General features: G+C 38.2%; 2 protein-coding genes across 2 annotated transcripts in view; both read right to left on the bottom strand.

Moving 5' to 3' along the window:
* Window positions 1-9,509, bottom strand: part of HYDIN (HYDIN axonemal central pair apparatus protein) — a 329,140-nt gene extending 319,631 nt beyond the window's left edge. Inside the window, exon 1 of the mRNA XM_081108072.1 lies at window positions 9,391-9,509. The gene's annotated coding sequence lies outside the window, so the exon portion shown is untranslated. The remainder of the gene's footprint in view (window positions 1-9,390) is intronic.
* Window positions 9,510-15,645: 6,136 nt separating this feature from the next.
* CMTR2 (cap methyltransferase 2) lies at window positions 15,646-19,122 on the bottom strand (the record flags this gene model as incomplete). The annotated part of the gene is made up of 1 exon (XM_081108011.1): window positions 15,646-19,122. The coding sequence occupies one exon, from the start codon at window positions 19,120-19,122 to the stop codon at window positions 16,822-16,824; it is 2,301 nt and encodes a 766-aa protein (XP_080964137.1). The 3' UTR covers window positions 15,646-16,821.
* Between the last annotated feature and the right edge of the window lie 6,674 nt (window positions 19,123-25,796).

The raw sequence follows: 25,796 nt of genomic DNA, 5'->3' as shown, positions 1-25,796 counted from the left end.
CGATCAATTATTCTCTCTCATCATTGATGTTTTTATCTCTCTCCCCCTCTCTCTTCCTCTCTAATAAATAATAGTAACAAAATATAACCCACTGAATAAAATGATAACCCATGAGTTCACTGATATAAATAAATGAATGTTTAATGAAGAATAAGATAGTCAACTATTTTCAAAGTACCTCCTCATAAAACAATTACAAAGAGAAAAGAGTAATTTCACAGTGAAGAAGACTGATAGACCCAGAATTCATCAAGTGATCAAAGGGAATATCCTTTGATAAAATCATATTTCACTTGATAAAAAGCTGCAAAAGAAAGAACACAGCTTCAATTCTGAGAATTCCAAAAAATGCATGACTTGAATCTAATCACAGGAAACACCAAACAAATCCACTTGAAGGGCAGTCTACAAAATTACTGACCTCTCATCTCCAAAAATATCAAGTTCATAAAAGTCAGATATTAAGAAACTACTCCAGAATGAAGGAGAATAACGAAACATAACAATTAAATGCCACATGTGATTCTGAACTGAATCCTTTTGCCATAAAGGATGTTATTAGCATGACTGGACATCACTGTTAATATATATATATATATATATATATCAATATCAGAGGCCCGGTGCACAAAATTTGTGCAAGAGTAGGCCTGCCTTCCTCCAGCTGCCAGCACCGGGTTCCCTCAGGCACCCAGGACCTGGGCTTCCCTCGCAGCCCCAGCTTTGTCTGGAAGGTCATCCAGAAGGACGTCTGGAAGGACATCTGGTCTAATTAGCATATTATACTCTTATTATTATAGATATTTTTATTGTTTTGAGAGAGGAAGGGAGAGGGAAAGAGAGTTAGAAACATCAATGAAGAGAGAGAATCATTGATTGGCATGCAGAAACCAAGCCCGCATGTACCCTTGACTGGAATTGAAACTAGGACCCTTCAGTCCACAGGCCGACGCTGTATCCACTGAGCCAAACCAGGTAGGGCTAATATCTTCATTTTGATGACTGTATTATGGTTATCTAAGACAGTGTCCTCATTTACAGAAAATATAAAGTATTTCAGGTATTCAGTATTCCTGGGTGTTAGGGCATCAGGTTAGTAACTTACTCTCAAGTGGCCTGGGGAAATGAAGACATTGGCTGTACTATAATAGGCATTTTTGGTAAATTTGAGATCGTCTCAAAATAAGAAAAAATTATGCAATAAAGAATAACTTTCTTCATCAGCTATTTTTTCCTGAACATAAATCACATACATAAGACAGAATGACTGCTTGATTCTGGACCTTTATTAATTTTCAGAGTAATAATTTGGTGCCATAGCAATTTCCAATGATAATTCAGTTAAGGTATCAATTTGAACTAAGATATTTTTATATTTTATGTACTTCCATCAATTGCAGTGATTCTTTTTGATTCTGCAATTTTTTTCTGTGTCCTTTTGTCACAACTGCAGTGGTCAATAGTGTTCTTTCAAGATGTTCCAGGTTCATCATTTACATTTCCTGTCCCAAACCTAGAATCAATTTTTGGACCTTGAAACACTCAGAGGAGAAATTCTTACTTAATTCTTTTTGAAAATGAGAAGAAAATTCTGAACATCTTGTTTCCCAACCCCTTATTGAAGTTGGACATTTTTCCCTCCTTCAAACATCTGACCAACCTTGAACTCCTTCCAAGTGGAATGGCAAACCAACAAGAGGATACCCAAAGTCAAGCTCTCTGGGCATTACAAATACCTGCTTCTCAGATGGCCTGGGAGAAGGTGTCTGGGGAGAGGCATTCTAATCCTTTTACTTCCTTCCATCAGAAATCCCTCCTCAGGTTTGATAACTTGCTACAGAGATCACAGACTTTAGGGAAATACTTATATGAACTGGTTTATTATAAAGGATATGATAAAGGATACAGATGGACAGCCTGATGAAGAGGTACACAGGGCAAAGTCTGGAAGAGCCCCAAGTGCAGGAGCTTCTGATCCCCTGGAGTTGGGAAGTGCCACTCTCTGAACCCCTGTGGTTGGGGTTTTTATGGAGGCTTCATTACAAGGGCATGACTGATTCAATCACTGGGCATCAGACATTGGTGATTAACCTCAAAGAAACCCTCTTCCTGCCCAGGAGATCAGGGCTAAAAATTCCAACCTTGTAATCAATCATATGGTTAGTTCCTTGGACAACCAGACTTCACCTTCCAAGAGTCACCTCATTAGCATAAATTCAAGTATGGTTAAAAGAAACTTGAATAACAAAAGATGTTCCCTCTCACTCAGGAAACCAAGGATTTCAAGAACTCTGTGCCAGGAACCTGGATGAAAATCAAATATATTACCTCTAATTATGTCATGTTACCACAATGACTAAGTTTATTACAACTTTTTTCATCCCAGGCACTGAGAGACAGATCCTGTGAGTCTACCTGTTTATTTCTTTAACAGAAGAATTTATAAGTAGTAAGCAGGTTAATTTCCAGAAGTACCTCATCTAAAGCTAGAGATAGCCAATGCTGTCTTCTTCATTCTAGTCTCCCAATACTCAAATTTAACCTTCTTTATTCTGATATAAGAAAGGCTAACCCCAAAACCACACACCAATGCCAAAGGGACTCCATCCATTCATTCAGTGAATTTTACTGAGTACCTATGACGGCCAAAACTATTTTTTTGGTACTGAGTGAACATAATAGGAATAAACTGCCTTGGTGGAGTTTACTTTTAAGTGGGGGGGGAGGGGGGGGGGGAATAGACCATCATAAGATAAATAAGTAAATTATAAGTACAAGAAAAACAAAGCAGGAAAAGGCAATGCAGAGGGAGATACAATTGTATCAGGGTAGGCCCCACTGAGAAGGTGACATTTGAGCAAACATGTGAAGTAAGAGAACAAGCCATGTGGTTTTCTGGGAGATGGGATTCCCAGGCAGAGGAAAGTTTGTATGCAGATCCTGAGGTAAGGATGTGCTTTGAATATCTGTGAAATAATAAGGAGGCTACCATGACCAAGGTGAAGAGAGAAGGCTAAAGAAGTAATGTGAAGGTCAAAGGGACAGCACCTGGGACCTTGTAGGCCATTTTAATTAAGCACGTAGGCTTTTACTCTAAATGATATGGGAAGTCAACTATGATATTTGGAAAGAGGAATGGCTTTATCCAATTTATGTTTTAATGGGATTGCTCTGGCTGCTATGTGTTAGGGTTGCTGAAGGAAGAATGCACGAGGCCAAAGTGGTAAGGGATTATAAATGTATTAGATCAACTGGCACCAGCACCCAGGGACAGGGAGTCAGAGATTTTTAAAGAACTCTAGGCAGGCTTTTTCTTGGCAGAGCATTCTCTTGGCAGGTCTGGATCCTAGAAAGGTCAGGAGGGAAAGAATAATGGTCTTAGCAAGTGGAATGTGGTCTACGTGAAAGGGAATGTCCAGTTGTGAAGTGGTCTAAAGGTCAGTTCCCAGAGGAGGGGATGTTGATTCAATTATTTGACCAGACCTAACACTGCGTTGAGTACAGACTGAAGGGGAGCAAGGCATAGACACAGAGAAACCAGTTAGGAAGCTATTGTAATAATCAAGATGGGAGGAGATGGTGGCTAAGACAAGGGTGATGGTAGTTAAGGAGGTGAAAAGTGGTCACATTATGGATATCTGTAAAAGTAGAGCCACCAGGATTTGATGAAGGACTAGACATAGATGCAAAGGAGAGGGAAGAGTCACGGATAATCATTAGGGTTTTGGCCTGAGCAACTTAAAAGGTGGTTCCATCAACTGACATGATGAAGGCTGTGAGGGAAGTTTGGGGAAAGTTGCTCAAGAGCTCCGTTTTGGACAAATCTGGCTTGAGGTGTCTATTACACATCCAAATGGAGGTGTCACATAGGGGGTTGAATATATATAGTTCTGGAGTTTGGGAGAATGGTCTAGCTGGAGACACATATTTGGGCATTTTGGTAGGCAGAACAATCACCCCCAAAGTTGTCCAAGACCTAATCTTCAGAACCTATGACCATATTACCTTACTTGGCTAAAAAATAAATAAAAAATTAAAAGGCTTTACAGATGTGATTAAGGGTATGGATTTTGAGATGGGGAGATTGCCCTGGATCATATGAGTGAGCCGAATCTAATTAGATAGGCCGTTACAAGTGAGACCATTTCTCAGCTGTGGTGAAAGACAGAGAGCTGAGGAAGAAAGAAGGGTCAGAGAGATAAGATTATTAATTGCTTTAAAGGTAGAAGAAGGGAACCACAAGCTAAGGAATGTAGGAGGCCTTAAAAGCTGGAAAAGCATCCTCTCCTCGCCCCCATCCCCCCAAAATAATAATTTTTCCCTAGAGCCTCCAGAAAGGAATGCAACTCTGATGACAGGTTATTTTAGCCCAGTGAGACCCTGTCAAATTTTTAACCTAAAGAACTGTAAGATAATATATTACATAGTGTAGTGTTTTTTTTAAGCCACCAGGTTTATAGTAATTTGCTACAGAGCAATGGAAATCTAATGCTGGCATCATCAAATATATAAATGGTGTTTAAACCCATAAGAATAAGATGATTAAAGACAGAAATAGAAGAGGTCTTGGAACTAAGCTTTGGCAAATTTAAATATTAAGTCGGGGAAATGGGGAAGGCCCAACAGAGATGACTGAGGGGGTGGACATGAGATAGCAAGAAAGCAGAAGAAAGCAGTGTTCCAGACGCCAAAGGTAGAGTCTGTGTCACCTGCTGCTGAAGGGTCAAGCAAGATGAGGACACAATTAGGAAACAAGACAGACAGACTCGGGGGAGCATGCGTGCTCAGGCCAGCTAATACACACAGGGAAAAAGTGGACCCTGGTCCTCATTACTCAAGACACATAAATGGGAAAGACACATGAATGATACCCACCCATAGTGATGACTTTTTCATACACAGGGACTCAAATCACTAACAAACCTGGCCCATCTAGTTCTGGAATGTTTCCAATCAGATAAGCACTCTTAACATTGGGGAGGGAAGGTGTGACAGTCAACAGGCAGAGCAGGAGGGAGGAACTGGAAGACTTGCTCCTGCCTTTCTCGTACAGACCTACACTGCTGTCTTTCCTTTCACCATATAATGCAGCCTGAGTCCTCCAAGGCCCTAATTTGTTAAATGCTCTATACCTAAGCCCAAGAGAGTTAACATAATATTTCAACTCCAGGAAATAGTTTTTTCTTTTTCTCATCAAAATAAAAATACAGGACATTCCAGAACTTGACATTTCATGTTTAAGTTAGCAATCATATCAAGGTAGACAGTAACAGCTGTTCAAGGCCAAATTCTATCCTATTTTAAATAATGGCCCCTTCAAAAATGTCCACATCCTGATTCTGAGAACCCATGAATGTTAACTTAGATGGAAAATAAGACTTTACGGATGGGATTATATTAAAGGTTTGGGGGTGGGGAGGCTTTCCTGGGTTGTCCAGGGGGGCTCAGTGTAATCACAAGAGGGAGGGAGGAGACCATATTAAAGAGTAGGAGATGTGACAACAGAAGCAAGAATCTGAAGTCATTTGAGGAAGGGGCCATGAGCCAAGAAATGCAGATGGCCTCTAAAAGCTGGAAAAGACAAAGAAACAGATTTTCCCCTAGAGCCTCCAGAAGGAACACACACCTGCCAATAGCTTAGTTTTAGACTTTTGATCTTCAGCACGGGAAGATAATAAATGTGTGTTGTTTTAAGCCACTAAATTTGTGGTAATTTCTTGCAGTACCAATAGGAAACCAACACAGTGCTCTTTGCCCCTGTCCTTCCATCCATCCCCAGGACCTAAGACAGTGATGAATGTTTGCTAAGTGACTTCCTGAAGGAGAAAGAGATTTTCCTCTACGGATTCTCCTACCTGGCCCAACCTGAACTCCTGACCAGGGGAATCTAGCCTTCCTCAGAGAGAGGCAGACAGAAGCAACCCACGTGTATTGGGGTGGTATGTGTTTTCTTAATTGCCAAGTTGAATGGATGGATGTCAGTGTGCCCTTGGAAGATGGGACAAATGCAACCCTAATTTACAGCTGTGATTTACAGCCCTGGGGCTAGAGGGAGGGAATTGGCTAATTTTATGGCACCAACTTAGGCTCTTTTTTCCATTTCCTATAACAGTGCATTAAATATCAGAACTTAGTTGAAATTATAAACAGCATTAGTAAAAAGATGAGCAGAAATCATATTTTACAATCTAATTCCTTTATAAGAATTATTTCATGACCAACTAGAGCAATGAATGCACATATACATACTGCTACTGGACAAAACTCTACTTCCTCTTTCTCTGAGATCATTGTGGCCGGTTCTTTAAACCAGGAATATGATATTTTAGGTATTAGTATCAACAAGGGGATATTTTTCCAAATTAATAAATTCATTACAACCCATAGTTTAGCTTCTTAAGAAATGAAGAGCTAAAAATCTAAAAATTGTTTAGGATTCACATATGGCTCATCATGCCAAAAAGAGTTCCCCTTTCTGTATCCCAGTTTCTCTAGCCAGGTTAAAACCCTACAACTTACAAAGCAAAAACTTCAAAAACAGCTTCTGACCTTTTAAGAACAAATATTACATAAGCAGAAAGATGATTACAATCCCAACTAAAAGCAACCATTAAGAACTCAATCTCAAATTCATATATGTCTGTATTCTATAATTTATTGGTAGTCGACATAAAGGCTAAATAAATTATTGGGTAGGACTAAGGTAAATTCAGTCACTGCCCTCAGTCTAGACTATCTGGCTGTGTGATTAGATTGGCAATTCCCGCGGCGTTCCCAGCTTGCCTGGCTTTGCAGCCAAGATTCCCAGGGGTCCTGAGTGGCTTTGGAACCTGAATAAATCACACACGCTAGGGGTCCATCAAAACCGCCAGCAACTCAATTTATTTGTGACCTAAGACAGGATCTTATTGCTTCTCAGATTAACAGTTTAAAATGGTTTGCTTTTCTATCACAGGAGTATTAGTTTGATGTATGAGGCAGTGAGATGATTAAATCTTCGGTGCCATCCAAAGATGTAAATTAACCCACAGCACCTCCTTAGCCATCCCTGTATGAGCTAGAGATTTATTATTAACTTGTCACTCTCGCATGGTCATCAAAACAAGCAGCACCATGATTAATTACGGCTGTTTACTTAAGGGTATCTATCATTCCAACTTTTGGGGACAGGATATTACAATGCCCCCTGATTTCTTTGCATGAGGACTTTTAGAGGAGAGAATTCCTGTTCTCTCCAAATCATGTCCATGAATATATTTGAAAGAAAGATGGCATGTATGTGACTGTATATTGTTCTTTTCATTTTAAACGAAGCTGCATTTCGTGCTGGCTTTCCTTGCCTTTTCACAGGCATCACATTGTCTGATTCTGCGCACCTGGACATCTTTCAAAGACTCTGAAGAGGTCTGGCACTAAATGAACATAAACTCTAAAATTCGCTTTTCGATTCTGTCATCCACAACTCAATTCAGCAAATACAATATTTATTAGGTCCCTTCTATGTAGCGAGCAGCAAGTGTGAATTTATTTATTCCTTTCTCCAGCCAAAATTTACTTCATGTCTTTTATGTGCCAGTAATGGTACTAGGTGCACATTCAATGTGCAAAACAGTGAGCAGTCCTTGCCCCGTGGCGTGTAGAGCCTTGTTACCTGCCTTCCCAAGGCATTCGTCTCTCCATATTATGAACAAGGGAGAATGGAGGGACAATGAGAGCCTGGAAAAAAGGGGAGAAAAGCAGAGGGTATCTCTTCTAAGATAAGTCTGCACAAAAGAGACACCAAATGGAGCCAGGATGAAAAAGACACCTGCACGGTCCGTTCCCGCCTCCTGGGCGAGTGTGGGTCTGCCGCACTGAACTGCACTGAAACCGTGGCATTTCACCTGTTTTTTCCTCCCTGTCACAGATTATCTGGTTTGCTGAATAATCACTGAAGCACAGGAAGTTTTTAAATAAACTTTCAGGCATAGCTGCATTGCCTGTGATCTGCCACTAGAAAAGCATCACCCTTACCTGTTTAAATTATAGGATGATTACCCGATTTTATTTTTTAAGAAATAGGTTCCTGATTATATCCTTGACTCCCTTTTTTAAAGTTTTTCATTATGGAAATTGACAGAAATACAAAAAAGATGAGATAATAAAATAATGAGCTTCCATGTACCTATCACCTACGCTCCAGGAATTATCAACATTTTGTTATTCTTATTTTTTTTTAATGTATTTTATTGATTTTTTACAGAGAGGAAGGGAGAGGGATAGAGAGTTAGAAACATCGATGAGAGAGAAACATGGATTAGCTGCCTCCTGCACACTCCCTACTGGGGATGTGCCCGCAACCAAGGTACATGCCCTTGACCAGAATCAAACCTGGGACCCTTCAGTCCGCAGGCCGACGCTCTACCCACTGAGCCAAACTGGTTAGGGCTTGTTATTCTTCTTTTTATCTATCACATTTCTCTCTCCATATTTTTTTTAGTATTTTAAATAACTTCCCATTGTCATCCCATTTCACCTCTAAATACATCAAAAGTTATCTGAAAAATAATATTTTTTAAAAAAACATAACTATAATATCATTGTAATAATTAACAAAAAAAAACAATAATTCCTTAACATCTTCTAATACCTAACCCATGTTCAAATATCCCTGATTGTCTAAAAAAATCATTTTGGATTGAAACAGGATCCAAATAAAGTCTACACACTGGATTTGATTGATGTGTCTTTCATTTACATTTTTTCTCCCCATGTCCTTTTGAATATCACGAAAATGATCTTCAATATTTGATTTTTATCTAGAACAAATAAATCCATCCAAACTTAACATATGTTCCTAATGATATCCAATTACGTAACATTTTCAAGAATAGGGTTATCATAAAATTTATAATTCAAACAAAGAAACTCTTAAATTAAAAGGGGGTGCTATTAATAATTATACTGGTGTGAACTAAACAGTCACCCTACCAGTAGAGATATTAGATGTTAAAAATGAGGATCAGGTTTCTGGTTTCTACCTGGGTGCAGAGAACTGGAAAAGAACCAGAAAGAAAGTCACCGCCACCCATACATACATACATACATACATACATACATAATTGAACATTCCACAAGTTAACAACTTTTCCTGGATTCATCAAAAGTTGAAGTTGAGAAAAACGTCAACTAAATTAAAATCTGAGGAGAAACAATGTCTATGGGGAGACGTGGGCACTTGTTTACTTGAGGCAGTGAACACCAATAACCAGCATTCACCTAGAACGGTTAACAAGTTGGTAGAGGTTGAGTATTGGCTGGTGACAGTCTAGAACCCTAAAGGCTTCAGATATAAGGCGAGTTCGCAACATTCACAGGCTTCGCTCTCTACAGATTCCAATGAGCACTCACCAAAAATGAGGGCAGAAGTCCTGAGAAGGCACCCTGCATGGCACAGGCTGAGGAGAGGGAATGAGCAGCTGCTGCAGGAAGGCCAGGGAGCACTGCCAGATTCTTCGTCTCTATCTTCCCTATAAAAGAAAAAAATCATGGGATGTGGTATACAAAAAAGAGTAATGGAGAGAACTCCACAATGCCAAGAGACAAAATAATCAACGGAACCAGACTTAGATAAAGCACAGATGTTAGAGCTATCAGATAGGGAATTTAAAATAACTATTAAAAATATGTCAAAGTCTCCTATGTAAAAAGTGGACATCCCTCATTGTCAGATTAAGAATTTCAGCAGAGATATGGGAACCATAAGAAAAAATTAAATGAAGATGCTACAAGTAAAAAACAGTAACAGAGATCAAGATTGTCATTGGCAGTCTCACCAGCAAACTTAACAGAGCTAAGGAAAGAATCAGTGACCTTGAAAATATATCAACTGAAAGACAAAAAAAGGAGAGAGTAAAAAATAAAAACAGAACTATAAGACAAAATCAAATGACCTAACAAATGTGCAATTAGAATTCCAGAAGGAACACAAAAGACAGAGAATGGGGTAGAATAAATATGTGAAGGGATAATGATGAAGAATTCCAGAATTAATGGTATACATCAAAATACAGATCCAAATCACCAACAAAGATAAATACCCAAGCCAAAGATAGACATATCATATTCAACTTCTGAACACACAAAACCAAGAGAAAATCTTGAAGGCAGCCAAAGAGGAGGAAGAAGGGGATACATTCCTAGAGAAATAAATATAAGCATTATAACAGCCATCTTGTTATAAACCATATAAACTAGAAGACAATAGTGTGGAAATTTTTAATCATTTATGTTTTTATTAACAGCATACTAAAACAATATAGTCATTTATGTAGCAACAAAACTCTGTAACAAAAAATACTTATTAAATATTTGATTCATTAAAGTGCGGTACAGTCAATATAGGTTGCTGTCATTGTTCTTAGTTAATGTAACAAGGCAAAAAAAATTACATAAAAGAAATAACTTAAGAGAAGAGGTGAATTTTTTTCTCAGACACCACATAACTGTCAATATACAAAATAGAATAGTATAAACAGGCAAACTTAGAAATACATGAAAGCTCAATTTTCTAGATGTCAGGATAACATTAAATCAATAGCATTTTCGTAACTCAGTAATAAGCAATTAGATAAAACTTGTTTAGCATGAAAACTATAAAGTCTCTAGGAAAAATTCTTAAAAATATAGGAAAAATTTATGAAAAATATTTCAACATATGGCTAAAGACTTTATCGACTGATTGATTGATCTTAGGGAAAGAAAGGGAGGGAGAAAGAAATCGATTGGTTGCTTCCCACACGCACCCCAACCAAAGATAGAACCCACAATCTGGGTATGTGCCCTGACTGGGAATCGAATCTACCACCTTCTAGTGTATGGGACAACACTCCAACTGACTGCACCAGGTATAACCAAAGACTATATAAGATAATATATAATATATATAATATAAGATATAAGATATAAAATAATATAAGATAATATATAATATATAAGATAGACATTCTGATCACCCAGGAAATTCCAAGGGATTTAAAAATTATATCAGGAGCTGGAGTCAACAACCAAATATTAGAATAAAAGATGCTCATAGTATTCTTGTCACTTAGGAAAATTACAACGGAGCACTACTCCAGGAACCAGGGACAGAGACCAATATATATATATTTTTTTGCTATCATTTCACAATATCCTTCTATCAAAAACGGACAGATCCAGAAGGAGAAAATCAGTAAAGACATAATTGAATTCAACAGCACCATCAATCAAGTAGACGTAATTACCATCTATAGACTATTCTATCTAACAGCGAACTCTTCTCAGGCTCACATGGAACATCCACCAAGACAGATCACATTGTGGACCATAAAACACACTGTAATAAATGTAAAAGAACAGATACACAATCTCTGCTCTCAGACCACATAGAATTAAACTATAAGTCAATAACAGAAAGATAGCTGGAACATCCCAAAATACATGGAAGTTAACACACTTCTAAACAATATATGAGTTGAAGAAATATCAAAAGAAATTTTAAAATATTTTGAATTAAATGAAAATAAAACATAAAAATTTGTAGGATGCAGTGAAACTTGTGCTTTAGAGGGAACTCTATCGCTGGGAATGCATATTTTATAAAACATGAAGAGCTAAAATCATATTAATAGAACTAAAGAGAAACATATGCTTACCTTCAAAAATTTAAAAAATGGAAAAATTAAGCATGTTTTTAAAAAGCCTCAAAAATAGGCCCTGGCCAGGTGACCCAGTTGACTGGAGCTTCATCCCATACACCAAAAGTTTGCGGGTTCAATTCCTGATCAGGGCACATACCTAGGTTGCAGGTTCGATCCATGGTTGGGGTGCACAAGGTAGGCAACCGATAGATGTTTCTCTCTTTCTCCAAAAATTGGTGAAAGCATGTCCTCAAGTGAGGATTAATAAGAATAAGAATAATAAAGCCTCAAAATAGTAATTAACACCTCATTAATAAAAATAATAAAATAAATGAATGTCTGATATAACGGGGAAACACACGGGCAGCCGTTCTCAAAATATGGTCTATGTACCCAAGCCAAGACATTATTTATTTCCCCTTTTCCCTATGTTAAGAGTCACAGTGATGATGCAAAAGCAGTGATGGGCAAAAATTGCTGGTGCCTTTGCCCAAACAAAGATTGTGGCACCAAACTGGACTAGTAGTCATTGTATTCTTCATCACACACATTTGTAGTGGAGGGGGGGAGAGCCATTTCTACTTAAGAATATCATTTATGCAATAGTAAAAATGGTTACTTTGATTAAGCAGAGACGCTTGGTAGATGTCTTTAATGTTCTAAGTGAAGAAATGGGAAGTACAGGGAATGCACTTCTGCATACCGTCATCCGATGTGCGACTGAGTGGCAAATAAGTTGTACATTTTTCATGGAATAGCATTTTTACTTTAAAGAACTGGCAACCAAACTCTAGTTATTCAGACATGTGTATTTGATAGATATTTTCTCAAAAATTAATAAAGTGAGCTGTCACTTCACAGGCAACAACCTTCAGTATTCGTTGCCATGATAAAATTCAAGCATTCAAGTGAAAATTAGAATTTTAAAAAATTTTTGTTCAACACCCTAGGCTTGACAGCTTCCCAATACTTAGATTTTTCTGATGAGATCAACAGTGATGTTTAAAAATGTGATTTCTTGCCCTAACTGGTTTGGTTCAGTGGATAGAGCGTCAGCCTGCGGACTGAAGGGTCCCAAGTTCTAGTCCAGTCAAGGGCATGTACCTTGGTTGCGGGCACATCCCCAGTAGGAGGTGTGCAGGAGGCAGCTGATAGATGTTTCTCTCTCATTGATGTTTCTAACTCTATCCCTCCCCCTTCTTCTCTGTAAAAAAAAATCAATAAAATATTAAAAATAAAAACATAAAAATAATGTGATTTCTTTTTTGATTCCATATAATCAAATGTGTCAACATTTGCAAGATCTGTATAACTCAATGAACTGGTATTTTCCAAATAACAGATTCATGGTGCTGCAAAACTACGTGTGCATAAGTAGTCAACTCAAAGTGCAAGACAGAAAATGATTTTAGTGTAACAGAGTACAAAATATTCATTGGTGTAGATTAAGATTCCTCTTTGCACCAACTTTTAAGAAACTATCACGTGTCAAGTTTGGGAGTAGCATCAAAGAATACCCATAATTACCTATAAAGGTTATTGAAATACTCCTCCTTTTTCCAACTACATATCTATGTGAGGCCAGGTTTTCTTAAGCACTTCAATCAAAACAATGTACTGCAACAGATTAAATGTAAAAACAGATCTGATAGTCTGGCTGTTTTCTCTTATAAAGACAAGATTTGTAAAAATGTAAACAATGTCATGCTTCACACTAGTTTGTTTTGAAAGTTACTTCTTTTTAAAAAAATATTTTTTATTGATTTCATAGAGAGGAAGAGGGAAAGATTGAAACATCAATGATGAGAGAGAATAATTAATTGGCTGTCTCCTGTACACCCCACACTGGGGATGAAGCCTCAACCCGGGCATGTACCCTGACCAGTAATCAAACCACAACCTCCTGGTTCATAGTTTGATGCTCAACCACTGAGCCACACTGGCCAGGCTGAAAGTGATTTCTTCATTAAAAAATTATACTGCTCTGGCCAGGTGGCTCAGTTGGTTGGAGCACCATCTCATACACCAAAAAGGTTGCTGTTAGATTCCCCATCAGGGCACATATCTAGTTTGTAGGTTCAATCCCCAGGTTGGAGCTCATATGGGAGGCAACCAATTGAGGTTTCTCTCAAATCAATGTCTTTCTCTCTCCCTTCCTCTCTCTAAAGTAAGTTTTTAAAATGTTTTAAAAAAAATTGAAACAGAACTAAAAATGTCTTATTTCTTACTTTCACCTTAGAAAGTAAAAATACACTAAATGTCAGTGTTGCCCTTTTTAAAAAAAAAAAAATCAATGGAAAGTATTTAACCATGGCAAATAAAATTTTGATTAGGTTTATAATCAACATTTTCATTTCTACTAATATGAGGGATTTACTGATTTCATATACCCACATCAAAGCACTATAACTAATTTTAAAACTATTCAATTAATGATTTCACTTGCAATTAAAGAATAAGGTTTAAATATTTTTAAAGGGCAGGTATTCTCATAAAGTAAAATAAAACCGTCAAAAAACGTTTTTTTCAGCACTCCGAACATTTTAATCTTGCTTTTATTCTTTCCAACACCTTTGAATTAGAAAAAAAAATTTAATACAAATTTTATTTATTTTTTAATTGATTTCGGAAGGGAGAGGGAGAGATAGAAACATCAATGATGAGAGAGAATCATTGATTGGCTGCCTGATGTACGCCCCCCTACTGGGGATCAGCCCACAACCCAGGCATGTGTCCTTGACTGGAATTGAACCTGGGACCCCTCAGTCCACAGTCCAATGCTCTATCCACTGAGCCAAACAGGGTAGGGCAACACAAATCTTTTTAAACAAAATAACTATTTTAAAGATGGAGTCAAGTCCACACATTAATTTTAAATTTATTTCAGAAAAGGTATTTTCAACACATTCAAATATTTAAGTAACTTTAGGATAACATGTAAAATCCCCCACTGAAATATAAAACTGATTTTCTTCTAGAAGGAACAAAGATTAGAATTAAAGAAATTAAATTTATAAGATCTCTTTCTCATCTAACTTTTTTAAGAAACACATTTATGAAATTTACATGTTCCGTCTGCTATAAATTCTTTTCAAAAAGCAGCACAATTAAAAATCTCAAGATCTACAAAAAAAAATTTTAAAGAGTAATAACTATCTTGAAAAACTATACAAACCATCTCATACTTGTCCTCTACTATCTCATTCATTTTTTGGAAAGCATGTGTTTTCTCCTTTTTCTCAAGGAGAAATTCCTATAAATCATTTGTACCTGTCACCTACATCCAGTTCAGTTTGAATCTTCCTCAAGTCATATCTCACCTTTAACGTTTGAATCTAATAAATCAGATGAACAGCAACTGATTCCAAAAGCCAGGTTGAAAACCAAAATACATTCTAGCATACACCAATATAATATATATTCCAGTATAGGTTAGTGCTAAAAACCTAAGTATTCAATACTTGTTTGAGAAGCTTAAAAGAAAGTTTTAATACCAGAACCTGGATATAGGGTTTCACCTTCATTCTAATCAAATAGCTAAAATAAGTAAGAATAAACTGTGTCATTACATTGGCACAAACCAACCAAGGCATAAAGATTACTAAGTACAAAATGGTTTTCCAGGAGAGGTTTTAACTCTCCCTTGGAAACCAATTTTCTGTCATTATATATACAACTGGAACTGCTACCATAAAGTCCAGTAGGAAATCATATTTCTTCCAGAAATCTACCTCCTGGCATCCACACCCTCCCTGACAAGAACTAAATCTATCCCCTCCCCTCCCTCTTAAGTATTCAATTTCTTTCCCAAAGTAGAGCTTCCATAAATATTACAATATTAAGGACTAAATTTTAATGAATACAAATCAGAGGAAATGAAGGAACATTAACTCTCATTCAAACCTTCCTTAAAAAAAAATCTGTTTCCAAGTTATATTTTTAACTTCTCCCATGATTCTCTATAAAAAAGACGAACACAAATATCTCTCTGCTAATGACTTTATTCATGAATACATGATGGAACTCAAAATAGCAAAGAACATGAAAAAAATTCAGATTAATATTTATCAACCAAATACATCAGATAATACATCTATTTTTCATATAACTAACAATATGTCTAAAATGCACACGTAAGAATACAAATATTCTCCATTTTGTGGAATTTCAAAGTAATGAATATTCACTTAGTAGTTTATCAGAGAAGCCTGGTTACACTGTCAAATACATGTAATTCAAAAGAAATCAAACATAACTGATAAAATAACCATCTCATGATTAAACTTTTGATAAAGTGATACTTTCATACTGAAAAAAGAAACTGTAAACACTAACTAATGTTAAATGCTGAATCATCATTATGAAAGTGTTAAATTTTTTTCCATTATTTACTGTATTGATCACATCCATGTGTTCCCAATATGAGATCATAAACATTATTTTGCAATTTTAAAATATCTTTTAGTTCACGGATTATTTCCTGGAAGTTAAAATTTACTACACCATTGTCAATTGAGGCTTTCCATGATACAGGAATTGTTAGACACAGTAATTTTTCAGTTATAAACATGATCTTTGGTTTGAAGCTGTCTTGATATCCTTGCTAGTTGAGTGGTTGTGGCTAGTAAAATATTCATAAAACAGCACAGTAGCTTCATTGGGTCAATGGCGTTGTATCATACATATTAAGAAATCTGGCAAGATGAGTTCCCCAAATCTGTAACTGACATGGTCAATGTTAAAGGAAATCAGTGAGGCTCAGCAGTGATTCACCTCCTTTCATTAAAACCTCTATCAATTCATTAACAGCATTAGCCATTGAGAGGAATTTAGTTGGAAAAAAATCGGAATGAAGGCACACACGTACAACTTAAGCAGATAAATAAGACCAACTAAACTATGGGTGTGTCCACCTCAAGCACATACACACATCTCATGTTTGAAGTTGAATATCAACACTCAGATTCCACAACAAAAACCCTATGCCTGTGGATATCCTAGAGATGGGTAATAGCTGATGGTTTTCCAGAAATAATGAGCCTTTAAATGATGCAAAAGTTGGCCTTTCCCAAAATGAAAGGTTGTAAATAGCAAAGGGATGTAATGACAATGGAAACTGTAGGAAGCCATAAAGTTAAATCTCAGAAAGACAAGTTCAATTTCATAACTGAAGGCTGCTGATGATTTCTTCTCTCTCTCCTTGAATAATCAAATGCAAATGCCTTTTAGCAATGGCAGCATTCAAATCCCACAAAAAATCAAGCAGTGCCCCCTGAAGGAGAACTTCCATTGGCACAAACTGTAAAACTTGCTCGGGTGCATCAGACGTAAGCAAAGCACTCAACAATTCATTCATATTCTGCAGATACTGGAAAACTGGGTTTGGAAGGTCCTGGTAACCAACACATAGCAGGACTGCACAGATCTTCAGAGGCTCAGAGGATGTGGGACAAGAAAATGTGATGAATCTAAAACAGCTGTGGAGTACAAAGATCAAGCCAGCCATAAACCTTGTAAAACAGGAAAGTACTGGCAAAATCATGACATCCCCTGTATTAAGTTGCTGTAATGAATGTAGAAGGCAGTCCAAAAATAACCGCTGGTAAATTGGGTCTCCGTCATGAAGCAATGAACAGGTGTAAGTCATGAGCTCAGCCGATTCAAAGAGTTGAACTTCCAATGGTATATGCATTTTAATATCAGGGAGAATTGGAAAACCCACAAGCAGGCACTTTATTTGGTTGCTGGGTTGTACAACCTGCCCATCCTGAAGGCACTTGACAAGGCTAAACAACTCAGAAAAGATCAGTTCTTCAGAAAAAACATGGCAAGAGCAACAATTCTGCTGTTTTGGCCAGAACTTGGAATCCAAATTCAAGGCTCCTCCTAATGACTTTTCAATTGCTTCATTAAGAGTCTTTAAAATGTCACCGTCACAAAAAGGAGAACACTTCACTTTTGGCAGTTTCTTTCCCTCTAAAATATGCCATGAATGACACTCGAGATTGGAAGCTGTCCCTTCTAAAAGAGAACTTTGCCCAGGATGATATGCAACATGTTCTTCGGCCCAACTATTAAAGTATCCTTTGGCCACCTTATCTTTCCATGAAAGAGTTTCTAGCATTTTCCTTTCATTATAGGTTTTAAAATATCTGTTCCTCTGCCCAAACCATTTTGTATTTGTACTACAACCAATATTAGATTTTTTTACCAGCCAATTATTTCTGGAAAGAGGCTTTAATTGAAACTTTTGCATGAAATATTGAACAGCACAGTCCCTTAAATTATTCAGTCTTGCTTGTTCCTCCTTTCCCATGCTCTCAAACAGACGGATGTTCTCAGAAATAGTCTCTAGCTGGTATTTATGAAAGAACACACAACATTCTTCATGCCTTTTAAGAAAAGACTCAGGAATCACATGATGGGGAAAGAGAGATTTCCTGGTCATTTCAGTTCCAAAGTTCAGCACCATCTTAGATAAGAGAGGCTGGATCACCTCTCTCCCCTTATAGTGGAGGCATACCACATAGACTTCTGAGTTTCCTGCCTTGCTTGTAGCAGGTTTGAAAACATGGACTTGCTCAAAGGAACAGTTGAGCAGGTACATCAGGTTTATGGAACAATGTTCAAACAAAGTAAACATCTTCAGAACAAAAGAGCCACCATTTCCAAGAGTCGTCAGAGCAGTGACTGCTTCACAGTACTGCAAAGAAGAGACTAAAGCTTCTTGTTCACCTGGGTTTCCTTGGCAATCGAAACTCCCATCTGCAGTGATCAAGTGAACAGGGGCCATGTTGCTTATGAAATTCTGAAGTCCAGTCAGATATTTCAAGGTCATGATATCACCAGTGTTATCTGGACCAAAGTACCACCAACGCAAGGTATTTGCAATAAGTCGGTCATCCATAATCATCGTAAGATTGTCATTTGCTTCATGGTATGGATTCAGAGTATTGGCTACCCAACTCCATTCACAAGGGAATCGATGGGATTTTAAGTAGTGATTGAGACTAGCTATAAAAGCTCCAGGAGCTTCACAGAGGTGTAGAGAATTCAGTTTTCCATTCTGAAAAGCTTCCTGTGGAATAACTGGAAAGCTGCACAAAATTTCATGAAACTTACACCATGCTTGAGTACAAAGTTCAGCGTTCACAGATTTTCTCACATAGGAAATTATTTTTCCAGCTTTATTAGTGGAAGCAGTGTGTTCATGCCACTCATCCAGTTTCTTATCACTCAGTAGGTTTTTTACTTCATTTAGGGAGTTCTTCAAATCAAGGAACACATTAAATTCCGTGTGGTCACAGGTGAAAATCTCACTGGAATCTGGTAACTGCCACTCTTTATTAAGTGGCTTCCCATAAGAAAAGTTCTTAGCAAAGAGTTCAAAAATATCAGCAACAACATCTGGGCTGAATGTCTCAGGACTTGAACCCAGGGTTGGCTTTCTGCACTCACTCATTTTCAAATTAAATTAAAATCTAGAAAAAGAAAACACATAATTAAGTGAATCAAAATTATAAGTGAGTGAAATCTCATCCACAGCAAATCGGATCACACTCATGACAAATCGCATAAAATGGAAAGGCTAATGTCATCACACTCAATTATATAAGGAGGCACTTTGGAATAAAGAAAGAGTAAAGGCTTTGATATCCACAGACCTGGGCTCGAATTCCAGCTCTGCCACTTACAGCTTAATAAGTGGCCTTGGGCAAATTATTTTACATCTTTGAGCCTCAGTTTCTTATTTTAAAAATTGAGGTATCACTTTTTAAATATTTTTTATTGATTTTTAGAGAGAGAGGGAAAGGGACAGAAACACAGAAACATCAATGAGACAACATCATCATCAATCGGCTGCCTCCTGCAAACCCTCTATTGCAAGCCCGCAACCCGAGCATATACCCTGGATGGGAATCGAACCAGCGAGCTCTCTTGGTTCATGGGTTGAAGCTCAACCACTCCGGCCGGACAGGTATCATTTTTTTAGAGGAGAATAAAATATGCTAGCATATACAAAGCAAATTCCACAGAAGATTCATCAGTAAATGGCAGCTCTTATTCCCATAGTAATCCCTCTAGCTCCCCTCTGAAGTCCTCCTCTACTCATGGCCGAGATACCACTCACAGAGCCCCAAACACACTTAGACTAAGATTCATCTCCAAACATGACATTTGATCATTTGATCAAATTCAAACAACTGACTTTTAGCTTTTTTTGTTTTAGCTCCCTCCAAATCTCACTTTCTTCCAGGAGAGGATTCTGCACCTGAATCCAATACTGATCCTGATACCAGGCCTTTTTGCTACCACCCACTTATCAACCGAGCAGAATTGCTAAATATGTTCTCTGCCCAGATCTCACTCTCTTGCTGAGACATGCACTTTGGCGGTATCAAATCACCTTTACAAGTCACCAACTAACGCTCATCACTATACTGTTTACGGTATGTACACTTGACTGGTTAGCCTCCTTCTACTCAATGTTGATACTGACCTATAGTTCACCCTAGCATGTTTCTAAACTATAAATTCCTGCCTTACCTGCTCAGACAGTTCCATGCTCACACTATAAAACATGATTTCTTCTTGCCATTAAAATTAAAACGCTTCGATAGAAGAACTTTAAAGTGAAGAATATCTTTACTGAATACAAATCACAAATAGTCACCCTACATTCTGTGTTCTAACACTGCCTGAGAAACCAAAAACATCTGTCCACCTGACAGGGAAAGGGACATAAGAGAAAAAAGCATGGCTTAATGACATAGTGCTGGGGAAGTTCTAAATTTCAGCAGATGGAGCACTGAGTATTACCTGGTACAGCTGGCCCTTAAACACTGGGGTGGAACTGCACAAGTCCATTTATATGTGGGGGTTTTGTCTATCAATACTATAAATATATTTTCTCTTATGATTTTCTTAATATTTCTTCTCTAGCTTACTTTACTGTAGAAATACAATATATAATACATAATATATAAAATAAGTGTTAACTGCTTATGTTATAGTAAGGCTTCCATTCAACAGATATTATTAGTAGTTCCGTTTTTTTTTTTGGGGGGGGGGGGTCAAGGGTCAACTGTACTTGCTAGCACAGTGTTAACTAACAGATAATTTAGTTCATGAGTTCGGCATTTATTTAGTATATCCAATGCATTCTACACAAATTTTCATAAAGAACCTAAATTTGTTAAATATGAAAAAATTGCCAATCACCGTCCCACAAAAAGTCAATGCTTCATGATTAAAATGGAAAATACAGGTGAGCTAGCGCCACAATAAATACAGTAATATCCAGAAGACTAATCTATTAGCATTTACTTTCACTGTTCTTTCTGCAGTGTGCTTACTTATTTATCATCCCAAGTTTAGAACAGGGCTTAGTGCCCTAAAGCACTCAATAAGTTGTTTCAAAAAAAAAAAAGAATGGATATCATTTAGCACAAAAGGCACTCCTGATTAGATTCTGAACATAAATCCTAAGAATGCACTTCACCTTCACTCCAGCACATCAATGTATGACAAAAAAAGCATGTGGTTTAAATAATATAAAGAACAAGTGTTCCTCTATCCCTCTCATCAAGCGCTCTCCAGAGAGCTCTGTGGCATCATAATTCTGCCTGAAGGGTCAGTATTGCCATTCTTCTTTTGCAGACTCCAGCAGGAAGTCGTGTTCTCCCTGCCCAAAGCCGCAAAAGGAAGACCTGCCAAGTTCTTGGACCCAAGACAAAACCCACAAGAATTCATCAACAGTTGTTACCCCTCCAATTAACACGAAGTTTTAGAAGTGTTTCTGCCAACAACTCCTCCGGCCAGCAATAGTGAAAGTAATCGCTACTGCGGATCCAGCGCTTCACTGTGGGCCAGGGGCACCCTCGCTCTTCCTTCAGCTGCTGGAGTGAGTCCCAAGCTCCATTGAGGTGACCTGTCCCTGACCTGGAGGAACCACAGTCCCAGCCCCTGCTTCACCCGGTGGAATATCAAGAACGGCCCGGGCGTGGAACCCTGGCCTGGATTACCTTCGCTCACGCCCACCTCTGCCCTGAGTCTAGAGAGGCGGCGCTTCACGCGCTCTCCTCATTCCAAGGGGCCATCCTCCACTTCCGCTCCTTCCGGGTGTACGGCAACCCCCACCGCGGAGGAAAGAGGTGAGGCGCCGGGAATCCGGAAAGGAGGCCCTAAAGGAGGCTCAGACCCGCCTCCAGGCCCACGCCCCCACCGAACGCCCGCCGACGGCGGCCCGAGGGCCCCCGACTCACGTACACACACTGCGCACGCGCCTCAGGGCCTGGATGACGTCACACGTCGACGTTACGCACGCCGGCGATTCTCGCAGTGCGGAGGCCCCGGTTTGCTAGTTTTTGCCGCTCCTCGGGCTACAGTGGCTGGGAAGCTCCAGCCTCTTGCCCCACAGCGTCTATGGCAACGAAAGCTGCGCGCGCAAACAGAGCGCCCTTTGGTCCCACCCCCTCGGTAAAGAGGGCGGGGCAAACCTGTCCGGGACATGTTGGCTCCGCCCACCTGGCCCCGGACCCCGGAGGCTTTCTGCAGAAGTTAGTTTAGTACAGGTTGAGTTAATACTGGTGTCTTTTAGACAATATGAGATTAAAAGCCAAACTGGGGAAACTGCTAGATAATACTGTTATTATTTTGTTAAATTTTTTATTGCTTTTATTTTGAAATGCTTTATCCTTCAAATGAAGCTGTACCATCATATAGTCGATATTTATGCATATGTTTATAAATCAATAAGAAAAAGACAACTTCAGGAAAAATGGGCAAAGATGTGAACAGGCCATCCAAAATAGGAATAGCCAAGAAGAACAAATAAAGGTGTTTAAAAAGGACATACAAAATATTTTTTAAAAAAGAATTGGAAATGAAAACAATGTTTTCACCCAATTTAGCAAAGATTTTAAATAATCGATAATAACCACAGTTGGTGAGAATATGAAGAAACAAGTTTAAATACTGTGGTGGGAGTAAAAATTGATATAAACCTTACAGAAGTCAAACTTTTAAATGGCCTTACATTTTAATCCAGCAATTCTCACTCCTAGCAATTTATCTTTAGTAAACAACTGGCACTCACTTTGAACAAAATGTTTATTTCAGCACTTTAATATCAACAATAAAAAATTGGAAACTCTAAATGTCTACTTTAAGGTAATTAATTAAATTCTAATGGTAGGTACATCCATATAATGGAATACTATGCAGTCATTAGTAGCCTATATGCATCAACAGTATTGTGTAAAAATAGGAGACTATAGAATTGTGTGTAGAGTTTGAAACATCTTATGTAAATTTTAAATATGTAAAATATAATTTTACAAGTCTTCCAGGACATGCATCTATGAAGAGGGGAAAAATGTCTTTTCAAAAAATGGTGCTAGGTCATTTGGAAATCCATATAAAAAAAACTTTATTTGAACTCTTACCTCACATCATAAACAAAAATACAGTTTACTTGGATTGTCAATCTATACTTTAAAAGTCAAATAATAACTCTTTTAGCAGAAAACACCTTTGTGACCTAGAAGTAGGTAAAAAGTTTATAACAGGGAAGAAATAGCACTAATAATAAAAGAAAAATATACAAATTGAGCAATGTTAAAATTAAGAACATCTATTGATCATTGAGAGTGAAAGGCAACCTATAGAGTGGGAGAAGATATCCTATATAATAAAAGGGTAATATGGAAATTGATCCTAACAGCGGAATGACCGGTGGTCAGTGCATTCCCACAGGGGGAGCGCTGCACAGCCAGAAGCTGGCTCATGGTTGGCCAGTGCAGTGGTGGTGGCAAAAGCCTCTCCCGCCTCCACAGCAGTGTTAAGGATGTCCAACTAACGGCTTGGGCCTGCTCCCTCCATTAGTCAGACATCCCTCAAGGGCTCCTGGGCTGCCAGAGGGATGTCTGACTGCCAGCTTAGGCCCAATCCCCCGGGGAGCAGGCCTAAGCCTCAGTCAGACATCCCCCGAGCAGTCCCGGACTGCGAGAGGGCATAGGCTGGGCTGAGGGACCGCCCCGAGTGCACAAATTTTTGTGCACTGGGCCTCTAGTTTATAATAATGTACATATGTATGACAAAAGACTTGTATCAATAGTACATAACTCCTACAAGTGAAAAAACTCCTACAAGAAAATAAATTTTCCCAATGGAAACACTTCAAAACAATGAGGTCCAAAAGGCTGATAAAATATGAAAAGATGTTCAAATTTATTAGTCTTTGGGGAAATGTAAATTAAAACCATAATGAGATACACAATAGACTGGCTAAGATGAAAAAGACGAAAGGTATTAGTGTTGTAGAGTATGAGGAGCAACTGATTGGTAGCTGATTGGAAGAAAAAGGTATTCCAAGATCTTCCAAATTCACAGGTTTGTTGCCCCCCCCCTTTTTTTTTTCAATTCTTTTGAATAAATAGAATTAGTATCTGAAACTTTAAAGAGTTGAAAGAACACAACCAAACCCTGCATTAATATATTTGCAAATTTGGATAAAAATGTACTATGTGAATGCATTTTGTATCAACTTTTACTTACATATTCTTTAAATGTATTTTTATTGATTTCAGGGAGGAAGGGAGAGAGAGATAGAAACATCAATGATGAGAGAGAATCATTGATTGGCTGCCTCCTGCACACCCCCTTAGTGGGAATCGAGCCCGCAACCTGGGCATGTGCCCTTGACCGGAATCGAACCTGAGACCCTTCAGTCTGCAGGCTAACGCTCCATCCACTGAGCCAAACTAGCTAGGGCTCACTTACATGGTATCTGAGTGGAAGCTAGCTACAATTATTCTTTCCAGTTCCTGAATATTCTTTATACTCAACTAGCAAGACAATGAGAACGTAAGCAGCATACAGAAATTAGAACAACCTGCTCGCTCCTCAGCCTCTGCTCTGATCATATTTCTCTGTCAAGCAAACAGAACCTGAACTGCTTCTGTGGTCATTTATCACCAATCTACTTGCTGAGTCCCTAATTTACCTCTTCAGACAGATTCTGTGAGATGACAATGTGCAAATTGTAGTTCCAAAAACCCAGAGGGAGTTTTCTTGGGTGACGGAAATGTTAACTATCTTGACAGGTTAGAGGTATGTGTGTATGTCAAAACTCATTAAAAGATATAATTAACATTTGAGCATTTCATTCAAAATAAATTTTACCTTCAAAAAAATAACCTTAAACAAATATTGAACTCTGCGCACAATGAAGTGTAGAAGACAAGTATATTGATGTCTGCACCTTACTTTGAAATGCATCATACATAAAATGCATTGATGGATGGCTAGAGGCATGGATCAATGATAAAGTAAACCGCAAAATGTTCATAACTGTAGCATCTAGGTGGTGAACACATGGCTGTTCGCTATATAATTCAGCTTTCCTCTGTTGAAATTTTTCACAGTAAAATATTGGGGGGAAATCGAGATTCATATCACAAAGGCAAGAATGGAATCTCTCCCGTTAAACATTAAATACATACACACATACAATGTGTATCTAGTATTTCCCACTAACAAGGAAACAGCCTCTCAGAGGGCTATAAGTGAACAGCATTGAACTTGCTGAAGGCCACGTGAAAGTTCTTGTGGCTCACGCGACCCACTTACCTGAGTTAGTGATCACCATCAGGCTTGGTTTTGACCGTTATACAATCTCAAATTTTTCCTATTCTTTGGCACATAGTGTTCCACTTACTCTCTTCTTGCCACGTAGAATGCATCATTGTTCAAATGCAGGAAACTAAGAAAACACCAATGTTGAAATTTCAGAAGTCAACCAAGGTTATCAACCGGATAATAATTCTTTCAGTTTCCCTCCTGATAATCTTCACCAGATCTTTAAAATGCATTTTGATTAAAATTCTCACACAGCACTTTAAGCTGTTAACAAACAATGTTTATAAAACACACACACACACACACACACACACACACACACACACACCAATGTTATAGCCCGGCCAGCGTAGCTCAGTGGTTGAGCGTTGACCAATGAACCAGGGGGTCAGAGTTCGATTCCTGGTCAAGGCATATGTCCAGGTTTCGGACTCCTTCCCCAGTGTGGAGGGTGCAGAAGGCAGCCGATCAATGATTCTCTCTCATCATTGATGT

This window comes from Myotis nattereri, assembly GCF_964212035.1.
Source record: "Myotis nattereri genome assembly, chromosome: 15".
Classification (NCBI taxonomy): domain Eukaryota; kingdom Metazoa; phylum Chordata; class Mammalia; order Chiroptera; family Vespertilionidae; genus Myotis; species Myotis nattereri.
This window is presented reverse-complemented; position numbering and strand designations above follow the sequence as displayed.